The 11,698-nt window shown below is 44.2% G+C and overlaps 1 protein-coding gene across 1 annotated transcript in view; it reads left to right on the forward strand.

Annotated features, from left to right (window-relative positions):
• The window catches only part of LOC122542616 (semaphorin-3E-like), a 24,693-nt gene extending 14,075 nt beyond the window's left edge, over positions 1-10,618 (forward strand). Inside the window, exons 3-6 of the mRNA XM_043680582.1 lie at positions 7,321-7,374; positions 8,720-8,818; positions 10,219-10,321; positions 10,410-10,618. Of these exons, the coding sequence (XP_043536517.1) occupies positions 7,321-7,374; positions 8,720-8,818; positions 10,219-10,321; positions 10,410-10,603 (450 nt within the window). The 3' untranslated portion in view covers positions 10,604-10,618. The remainder of the gene's footprint in view (positions 1-7,320; positions 7,375-8,719; positions 8,819-10,218; positions 10,322-10,409) is intronic.
• Positions 10,619-11,698: the final 1,080 nt, after the last annotated feature.

An 11,698-nucleotide genomic window follows, 5' to 3' on the forward strand; every position in this document is an offset into this window, starting at 1 on the left:
TATCTGTGTGTGTGTCTGTGTGTTGTGTGTGTGAGTGTGTGTGTGTGTCTGTGTATGAAGTCCCAGGGTTTTCTCCCAGTGACAGTGAAAGAATGGCAGTATGTTTCCAAGTCAGGGTGGGGAGGGGCTTGAAGGAGAACCTGCAGAGGCTGGTGTTCCCATGGACCTGCTGCCCTTGTCCTTCTAGTTTTCCTTAATGCTGGAATGTGGGAGAAGGCCGGATGTGGGAGAAGGCTTGTCTATCGGTATGTGCAGACAATGGAGTAAGTGGCCTCTTCCTATGCCATAAATGTTCTATGTTTCTAAGTGTCCGTGCAGATAGTTTTTCAACAACCCAGGAATGGGAGCAGGTCATTCAGCCCATTGAGCCTGGATGACCATTCTACAGCATGGCTGAACTTCCAGTTCAACCACTGCCTTCCCATGCTATTTTGAGATGTCTTAACGTCTTTAGTCCCTGGAATCTTATTGGTCTGTGGGGTCTCAAACCTACTCAGCCTACTTGGGTAGAAATTTTCAAAGATCCGCCACCCTCTGAGTGAAGGAATTCCTCCTCATCTCATTCTTAAATGGCTAACCCTTTCCCCTGAGGTTATATCTCTCGCAACTATCCTCTCCATACCCACCCTTTCACATCCTTTAAGAATTTTGTACATCTCAGTGAGATTCCATTCTTGGAAGTTCTCGAGAATATCGAGAATACAGAATATGTCTTTTAATAAGACCATCCAGCCATTCCAGGAAATAATTTGATAAACCTCCTGTTGTACTTCCTCTCTGACAAGTCCATCCATCCTCAAACAAGGAGACTAAAGCTTTACACAATACTCCAGGTGAGGTCTCACCAACTCCATACAGACGCACGAAGATATCTTGTAGGCAGAAGTGGGTACTGCAGATTAGAGTCAAGATTAGAGTGGTGCTGGAAAAGCTCAGCAGGTCAGGCAGCATCCGAGGAGCAGGAAGAGTCAATGTTCCATCACCACTCTAATCTTGAATGTAAGACATCTTGTGCTGAAATCCCCCCCCCCCCGCTCTGTGATCAAGGCCAACAGATTGTTCGCCTTTCTAATTGCTTGTTGCACCTGCAGGCTAGTTTCTAGTGACTCCTGAGAAGGATATCCCTTGGACAACAGCACTTCCTAACTCTCACCATTCACAGAACATTGTGCCTTTCAGTTTTTTTTTCTGCTAACCGAATACCTTCAGCGACAGCGGAACAACGTTGGATTCTGAGACATGGGTGGCAGGGAAATTCACTCTTCATACTTGTGGCTATCCACAATACAAATCACAGAAAAATCAAATGATTGTCATTGCAGTTATTGTAACAAGGTCAGTCAGCTTGACATCATAGGATATGAGCTCCCTGATTGGGGCTGTTAATCTGGTCCAATTAGGTAGCCCTGGCTGACATAAAAATGTGTGGTGCTGGAAAAGCACAGCAGGTCAGGCAGCATCCGAGGAGCAGGAGAGTCGATGTTTCGGGTATAAGCCCTCCACCAGGAATGTGGTCAGGCCACATTCAAGGATGCTTCTGATGAAGGGCTTATGCCCGAAATGTCGACTCTCCTGCTCCTCAGATGATGCCTGACCAGCTGTGCTTTTCCAGCGCCACACTTTTCGACGCTGACTCTCCAGCATTTGCAGCCCTCACTGTCTCTCATAAAAGGGTGAACGTCAGGGCTGACACTCTGGTGTCTGACTCTGTATGAGGCAGTATTATAGTCAAAGGCTATTCATGTTTAAATAAAGGGGCACTTGGTGATGGATACCGGCCTCTGTCATCAGACACCTCTGGTTTTCTGTAGAGTCCACATCCTGGCTAGATGATATTGGAATAGGGATAGGCAAAGGGATCTCTGACCCTACAGGGCATTACTGAACCAGATGGGTTTATCACCAACATCGGTTATCATTAGACTAGCTTTTCAGTCTCGATTTTATTGAATACTTCACCATCTGCTAGAGTTGGATCTGAACCCATGTGCCCAGAACACTGTCCTGCAGTTCCTGATTCCGAACCCTGCAACAATACAAGAACACCTTGTCACAACGTTGCTAGATCATTTCTTCATATTGTCATTTCCTTTTAAAATGTGGGAGATGGTTATACAATCAGATATCACTCCTGTTCTGACCTCTACCATCTGGATGCTGACACCAATGCTCTCTGGCTTATCTGTACCAGTCGCTGGATTCTTCCATAGCCAACACGTCCTGGAGTGGGAATCAACATTGGGAGCCCTAGAGGCAGGAGCACTACCCACTGAACCATTTAGTCCCTTGAATGCCCAAAGCCACCTTTCACTCATGTTAAATTCAGGCTTTTACAAATCTCCAATCACTGTTCCAGAAGTGATACATGTTTTCACAATATAGTTCTATCGATGGGACATTGTTCACTTTATATCAAGTATGGACATTATCTGAGAATAATATAGGTCAGGGAATGGGACATAACAAAACTCTGCAGAACTACTTGAAGCTGTGGGAAGAGGAGTAGTTATTATTTAGACTTCAATGAGTTGTCAAATGTTTTAATAGGAAGGAACGAGTGAAGGTCAGGGTAGGGTACTGATTGTACTTTATAATCAGCATTGAATAAAAGAGCTGAAGTACATTGGAAAACATTGTGTAAATGTGCAAGTCTTAGCTGTGGGTGGTCAGATAGCTCAGCTGGCTGGACAGCTGGTTTGTAATATAGTGTGATGACCCTAACTCCTCACTTGAGGCCTGGTGACCCAACAGCAGTTGTCTCCCTCTATCTGTCTCTAATGGGAGAGCAGGACCAAGTTAACATTGCTAATTCCATTTGCAGTAAATGTAGATTAACTGACACTGATCAGGATAATTACCTCTCACGGAATTGTCTGCCTGTACGCATCACTGTTTACTTTTAGTTTAATCTGTTTATCAACCAAACCTTTAATGCTCTTCCCTCAGTAGTGACCTCAATGACGTAAAGTGTTCCAACCATCACCAAACTGTTGCCTTGCACTAGTTCTTTATTAGTTATCCATTGGTATTTTACTGTCTCTTAAAACTCAAAGAAAGTGCTGGTGCCTTTCCATTATTATATCCTCACCTTCCCTGATTTAACCATGAAATTAAAGGTAATGAAAGATAATAATCTACATCCAAAGCTCTGGGTTTGACTCCCACTCCAGGACTTGATGGTAATCAATAGTGCATTCATAACAGGTTGGGCCAACAGGTAATTTGTTCAAGTAGCAGACCTTGAGAGAAATTCCTGATGAGAAAGTGAGGAGTGCAGATGTTGGACATCAGAGTCGAGAGTGTGGTGCTGGAAAAGCACAGCCGGTCAGGCAGCATCCGAGGAGCAGGAGAGTCGATGTTTTGAGCATAAGCTGTTCCGATCCTCCTGCTCCTTGGATGCTGCCTGACCTGCTGTGCCTTCCCCAGCACCACACTTTTAGAGATTCTGATGAATCAGGCTTGCTGCTAGATAGCAACTATCTCAGATTGAGAAATTACTTAGTAAGATGTCTGGTTTTCTTTAAATGGGGGAGCAAAAGATATATTTACCTTGAGCAAGATGGTGATTCTGCAATTGATTCTTGGAACTGGGTAATATTTAAATCCCAGTCCCAGTACAGGTAACAAACCTGTTGCAATGATTTAGGAAAGGCAACAGGATCTCCTATAATCCAGCAGAGACAAAACGAAACCAATTACATGCAGCTGTGAATAGTGCAGCCAACCATCTGAAACAGCACAATTTGTGATCAAATAAAAAATGCTAAATCTAGTTAAAAACTCACAGCTGCAGAAGCAGACATAGGCATGTAGTTTGTCTGCGTTGTAAAACATGGGAAAGCATTTTACATCTAATTATGTGGAATCAGGTGGGGACATGTAGCATGAGTGGTAGTTTCATACTTGTCAATTATTTCAGCAATGTTTCTGGCACAGAGATTACTATGTGCTGTTATATAAGGATGAGGTGCAGGATTGAGCAATTCAACCTCTCGAGCCATTTACTACCATCATGATCTCAAGGACTCATAGTCATTGAGTCAGAGAGTCATACAGCATGGAAACAGACCTTTCGGCCCAACTAGTCCACTCTGACCATGTTCCCAAACAGAACTAGTCTAATTTGCCTGTGTTTGGCCCTTATCCCTCCAAACCTTTCCTGTTCATGTACGTATCCAAATGTCTTTTAAATGTTGCAACTGCACCTGCATTCACCACTTCCTGTGGGAGTTTATTCCATACACCAACCAATCTCTGAGTAAAAAAAAGCTGTCCTTCATGTTCTTTCTAAAACTTTCTCCTCGCACCTTAAAAACATATTCCCTTGTTTTAAACTCCCCCACCTTATCCATGCCCCTCATAATTTTATAAACCTCTATAAGGTCACTCCTCAATCTCCTCAGCTCCAGTGAAAAAAAGCCCAGCCTATCCAGCTTATTTTTATAACACAAACCCTCCATTCCCAGCAATATCCTTACACATCTTCTCTGAACTCTCTTCAGTTGAATAATATTCTTCCTACAGCAGGGTGACCAGAACTGTACACAGTATTCCAGAAGAGGCCTCACCAATGTCCTGTACAACCTCAACATGACGTCCCAACTCCTATACTCAAAGGTCTGAGCAATGAAGGCAAGCGTGCTAAACACCTTATTAACCCCCCCCCCCCGTCTACCTGTGATGCAAACTTTAAGAATTATGTAGCTGAACCCTTAGGTCTTTCTGTTCTACAACACTTCCCAGGACTCTACCATTAATTATATAAGTCCTGACCTGGTTTGTTTTACCAAAATGCAATGCCTCGCATTTATCCAAATTAAACTCCATCAGCCCATTGAGCCAATTGACCAAGATCGCTTTGTAATCTTCGATAGCCTTCTTCGCTGTCGACTATGCCACTAATTTCCGTGTCATATGCCAACTTACAAACCATGCCTCCTATACTCTCATCCAAATCGTTTGTATAAATGATAAACAAAAATGGACCCATTGCCGATACCTGCAGAACACTGCTGGTCACAGACCTCCAACACCACCCTCTGTCTCCTACCATCAAGCCAAATTTGTACCCAACTGGCAAACTCACCCTGAATCCCATGTGACTTTGCTAATTAGTCTACTGTGCAGAACCCCATCAAAAGCTTTACTAACATCCGTGTAAACAATGTCGATCACTCTGCCCTCATCAATCCTTTTGGTTACTGTCTCAGAAAACTCAATCAGGCGTGTGCGAAATGATTCCCCTCGCAGTTTGCAGACTATCCCTAATCATTCCTTATGTCTCCAAATGCATGCCAATCCATCTTTCAGAATCACCTGCAACGCCTACCCACCACTCTCTTGTCTGTAGTTCCCAGACTTCTCCTTACAGCCTTTCTTAAACAAAGGCACAACCTCCCAATCTTCCTGCACCTCACCCAAGGTTATAGATGATACAAATATTTCTGCTAGTGGCCCAGCAATTTCTTCCCTAACTTCCCACAATGTCCAGGAATACACTTGATCAGGTCCTGGAGATTTACCCACCTTTATGTTTTCTAAGATCAACAGCACTTCCTCTTTTGGCAATGTGAACTGTTTTCAAAACATCAACATTTATTTTCCCAAATTCTCAAGCCTCTGTTCCTTTCTCCACAGTCGAAACTGAAGGAAAATATTCGTTATGTTTCCAACCACCTGAGGCTCAATGTGTAGACCATCTCATTGATCTGGAAGGGGCCATATTCTCTCTCTAGTTGCTCTTAATGTACTTTTCGAATCTCTTTGGATTATCCTTAATCCTCAACTCCATTGTCCTGCTCGCTCTCCATAACCCTTGACCCGACATTAATTAAAAATCTGTCTAGCCCCTTTTTCAATCCTGGCAACCACCTCATTCTGGGCGAGCAAATTCCAAAGATTCAAGACCATTTATGAAAATTAGTTTTCATACCCTAAAGCTATGACCTCTTGTTCCAGAGTGGCCCCCAATGAACAGTATTTGCTCTGCGCCTATTGCTTCGGAAAGAAGACTTTCTAAGGTCGCGTCTGATCATTTCACCAATTGTTTAAAGGATAGGTTAATTAACAGGGTGACTGGTATCAATGATGGAGTTTTATTATGTCAAATAAAGGGGACTGGATCAACTTCTGTACCTTGAGGAAATTTTGTTGAAGATGTGTTTACCAGAACCTGACAGCACATTAATCATATTCATTATTAAAACACAAAGGCGTCATTATTACTCAGATATTTCAGAGGAAATGTCCATTTAGTCTTCACTTCTCAACCATATTTATAGCATTTGGAAACTCTGAGCTTTTGTATCCTTGTCATTACACTGATAAGCAGTGATGATATAAATTTCAAAAGAGTTGCTTGAGTATTGTACACCACAGCACATTTCAGGGAGCTTTCTGAATTAGGAATCACAGCTCTTTCCACTAATTACTTGAACTTAGTGTGCCAATCTCATGTTTATTATTTTAAAACAGGACAAATGAGGTAATGTTTTCACTATCTTATCCAGCCATTGGGTGAGAACAATGATGCTTCATTGAGATTTAACCCTGAGCATCCACCCTCACTCTGACCCTCTGGGGCTGTGCTGTTGGGTAAAGCTAGTGATGTGGTATATTGTGGGGAGGCGGGTGTGGTGTTCAGCAGGGCACAGTGTCTCTGCCATGTCCTGGTACCCCATTCGCCCCCTCAGGTGAATGTGAAAAATGGCATGACATCATTTAATGTGCTGGTTAATATTTATCCCTTTAACCAATAAAACAGGCAATCTACTCATGGGAGAAAGTGATGACTGAAAATGTGTTGCTGGAAAAGCGCAGCAGGTCAGGCAGCATCCAAGGAGCAGGAGAATTGACGTTTTGGGCATGAGCCCTTCTTCAGGAGTGTAGTTTGGCGCATCGACCTTTACACCGCTGAGGCTAAACGCCAGATCGCGGCCACCTCCTCCTACTGCCCCCTTGACCAATCTACTCATGGGAGCTTGCTGTGTGTAAATTGGCAGTTGTGTTTCTAAAATTAATTCAGCAACATTTCATGAATATTATTGGCCATAAGTTGACTTTAGAACAGCCTGAATGGCACTATATAAATGCACTACAATAGTCCATCAATACGACCCACTGTAAGGTGCTACATTTTCATTGAAACACTGAGTTGATGATATTTGTTGGGGCTGGACTGTCCATAGTGAAACAATGGCATTCAATCAGCTCTCCCAGCAACACATTCTCGACCCACATTCAATCAGCTCTGTTACTTTTCAGTATGAAAGAACATTACACAGCATCAATCTCTTACAAGCGTTTCTCTTCACTTTCCAGATTACAGTGCCTGTGGATAATAAATCCATGACAGAATGCCAAAAGAAGAATTTGGTGAGTTACGCTCTGAAAAACATTCATGCCTGTTTCACTTTGTTGAAACGCAACAGTTAAAAGATATCTCTTGCAAGTTTCTGTGCCAGTTTTATAATCGACTTTTTATACAGTTTCGTTTTCTCGTGTTTGACTGTTATTACAATGGCCAAACCATCCTCCTGTGGGATAGATAAACCCATTCCCCGATCAGGGCTGCCTTTCCTGCACCATTCCTGAATTCTCACTCTGTTCCTCAGTGATTTACCATAACCAGGTGATCGCATGGAGCTGTTAGTGAGGGGGCAGCTTGTGAATTGTGAGCAGGGGTTTGAATGATTTGTAAGAGGTGGATAAACGGACAACAGAATTACATGAGTTGTGAGCCTGGCACTGACAGTCTCTGACCTCCCAGAGACCCCTCGATGGATGGCACCTTATTGGGATGAAGCGGGTTAATTATTCCACCAAGTCCCTGAAGCCAAGCGATAGCTTCCTCATTTGCTAACCCCAGAGTCTGGAGAGGAAACAATGGATCAGTATTTACCCTTCTGAGCCCCTCATATTGGTTCCTATGCACTTTCAAGAAAGGGAATGATCCAACCATCAGACTCAACTCCAAGATAAAATTAAAGGATTCCGAAAGGTTACCCATCCCCTCACCACAACCCCAGCACCGTGTTCCCTTCCCCACTCTCAAAACATAGCCCCTGGCCCCCTGCCTTCCTCTCACCTTAAGCCTGCTTTCCCCCCTCTCCCAGCCCCTCTTCCCCCCAGCTCCCAGCAGCACCTGCCATCAACCCCTGGGCCCTGACCCCTGACCCCAGCTTGTGGAATCCCAGCCTCCCTCAGAACTGTCAATGTCAACACTGAACAACCTTCTGGTCAGCTGTCCATATCCTACTTGCTAATGGCCACCAGTTGTCAAGTGAACCCTGATTGGATGTCTGGTGAGCCAATGGAGTTTGGTGTTTGTGAGAAGTTGTGCCTTGGGAAATGGTTATCCAAAGAAACTGCAGCACTTCGTGGTGTGCCTTGGTGCGCATGCACATGTGTGTGTGTGTGTGTGTGTGTCTGTGTGTGTCTGTGTGTGTGNTATGTGTGTCTGTGTCTGTGTGTGTGTCTGGGGTGTGTGTGTGTGTGTCTGTGTGTGTGTACGCGCACGTGTGTGTCAAGTGTTGCCACCCCAGCGAGGTTGGAATCGTGCAGTTAGTTTGTTGGGCGTGTTGTGGTGAGTTGGCATTGAGACTTTTCACATCATTTATATAGAAGCCTGTCAGAACATATTCCAAACAAATGCGCTTTTGATTAGTTTCTTCAGTTTGCTGTTTCCTTGACGATATTCATGGTCTGCATTTAACTTCAGGGGTACTGTCAGAATGTTATCATGGTCCTGCAAAGATTCAACAGAACCCATCTTCTTCTGTGTGGGACCAATGCCTGGAATCCAAAATGCTGGTCACTCGTAAGTATAGTTTGGCTGACGTTGAATGTCTATTTGTCCAAACTCAGCCTTCCACCTTAATGCTTTGGCCAAAGAGAGACAAGATGGAGGGGAGCAGAAATCTACTGGCCTGGGTGATAGCATTTATGGGTGAGATTAGACCTCTTGCCTGTCATACAGCCCCCCTGTTGGATGGCTATTCTGAGATTCTCCACAAATCAAAGTTAACCCACTCGCCCAGCCTCCTCCCACACCCCCCCGAGTGCTTGATGGGGGAATGAGCTTCTTCAGCTTTTGAGCCAGTGACTACTCACTTTGCCATTTTCCCCGTCTATGGTGTCATTACTGCCAGATGCCAAGTGGTTCTGAACCAGCCAGAGCTGGGAAATGACCCCAGCTCCATCCTTTGCTGGTGTATCTCCCAATATCAGGGTCCAGGGCAGTGTGGACAGAGAACTGGGACAGGGCAGGTACTCTGGGGGCTTTTCATCCATGGGATGTGGGCATCGAAGGCTGGGCCAGCATTTATTTGTCCGTCCCTAGTTGCCCTGGAGATGCTGGTGGTGAGCTGCTGCCTGATTGAACCACTGCAGTGGTGTACGGACAGCCACAGTGCTGCTAAGGAGGGAGTTCCAGGATTTCGGATTTGTGCACTTTCAGGGAGATCCAGCAACCAGTAATGAAGAAAATATTCCAAATAATTTCCTTGCTACCATCTTATTCATTTACAAACCAGCACTTTAATAACATCAACTCCATTGAAATATGTCACTGGACTCTGACATCAATCTGAGGAAAATGATATTCCTCCTTTTAAAGAAAACTAATTTCCCACACTCCCTTTTATATAGCTGTGCATTTAAAACATTACCTCAAAGACTGCAATCAAATCATGATAAGCCCATCCCTCAACTGCTTTGGCAGGTGCACTGTTTCTGAGCCCACTTACTTCAATTAAATATTTTGTGAGGCACATTCTCCCTGCTTCTGTGTGGGTTTCCTCCGGGTGCTCCGGTTTCCTCCCACAGTTCAAAGATGTGCAAATTATGGAGAATTAGCCAGGATAACTTGCCCCATAGTGTTCAGGGACGTGCAGACTAGGTGGGTTAGCCAAGGGGGAATGCAGGTTTACAGAGATAGGGGGATAGGTCTGGGTGGAATACTGTTCGGTGTGGGTCCATTGGGCCAAATGGCCTATTTCATCACTGTTAGGTTGCTATGTAACCAGGTGAATCCTGGAACAACAACGTGGGAATTGCTAGAGGCATCAAGACAAAGATGCATTGCTCTTCACCCATCCTGTCAACTCTTTCTATTGATGTAAAATTCCTTCCCGCATGATTATTTGCCATGACATGATGTGTGATCAACCTGCTAATTTTTGAAAATAGTAATGCTGAATAACAGCAATGATTTTGCAGATTAACAACACATTCAGTGAAATCATTAATGGAGGAGGACATCCGATTGGACGAGGAGTGTGTCCTTTCAGTCCGAAACATGGCTTCACCTCATTGGTTGAAGGTGGGTCCCCTTGCAATTGACGTTCATTGTCGTTCAGAGATCAGGGACCTACTCACTGAGTGTGTGTGTGTTTGACTTCTAATGACAGGAGAAAAACTCTACTCAGCTGCCCCTTTATTTGAGAATGGAAATGTGAACCTTCGAAGGTTTAAGGAACAGAGTCCATCATGGTTACTTTCTGTTGACAAGTGGCTGAGAGGTAAGTGTCAACTCAATACTGAGCAGTGTCCAAAATGGAAAGTGGATGAGGCCATTTCTCTGGCATCCCTGATGGATGTCTAAAACTCCCCGTGTCTGCGTGGGTTTCCTCCGGGTGCTCTGGTTTCCTCCCACAGTCCAAAGATGTGCTGGTTCGCTGAATTGGCCAAGCTAAATTGCCAGTAGTGTTAGGTGAAGGGGTATATGTAGGGGAATGGGTCTGGGTGGGTTGCTCTTCAGAGGGTTGTTGTGGACTTGCTGGGCCGAAGGGCCTGTTTCCACACTGTAAGTATTCTAATCAGGTGGCAGGGATGTAACACATCGAGGGGAGGCGCTGAAAGCTGATTTCTGCTCCTTGAACTGGATTGGACCAGGCACCACCTCAGAATTCTTGACTCTCCTTTGGATTTGAAAGATCTGGAAAAATGACAGGTTTCATACAGTCAGAAAAAGTGAGGGCATGGAGAAAGTGGGACAGATGGGAAAGGGTGTTCAGATCAAAGTACAAATAGAATGTGAATGGTAGTAGAGGAGTGAAACAGATGAGGAATAAGTGTTAATGGTTGATGTTGAAAGATGCAAATAGGTTTGGCTAAATTTGCACAGCTATTCTCTGGATTGGCTGAGATTGTTCAACTTGTAATTCTGAGGGAATCCTTTGCAGAACACATCTTACACTTAGGAAACTCAAGGGCAACAATCAATTTCCCTCTTATAGACCAACTATTAATAGCTGATGTTGGGGTTTTGATGGATAAATATTAAGCTGTGATTTTACGTGCCAGGATTGTGTGATATACAGTGAGAGATGCAGTGTAGGTTCCTCCAACAAAACAAACAGAATAACAAGGACAGATCACAGATTGCAATGCGGGACAGCAACTGAGCCTCACTCACGTGTAATATGAAGAAGCATTGCGTCGATCGTACTGCGAAATAGATTTTCAGCATTCCTGTGTTGCAAACTGTGAACCAATTCTATTTTGCGAAGGTCCACAGTTGAAACCGTCAAGTGATAGGATGCCGAAACCAGTGTCTTAGCAAAACGGCCTAGGGAGATATGACACAAGACAGAGCTTCACACACGAGGAACTACAAGTTCTATAATCTTGCCCAATAGTTTTAATTTTGGACATGGTCGAAACTTGCAGTGAACACTCAGTAATTGCACCAACTGTG

This window comes from Chiloscyllium plagiosum, chromosome 40 (genome assembly GCF_004010195.1).
Source record: "Chiloscyllium plagiosum isolate BGI_BamShark_2017 chromosome 40, ASM401019v2, whole genome shotgun sequence".
Classification (NCBI taxonomy): Eukaryota; Metazoa; Chordata; class Chondrichthyes; order Orectolobiformes; family Hemiscylliidae; genus Chiloscyllium; species Chiloscyllium plagiosum.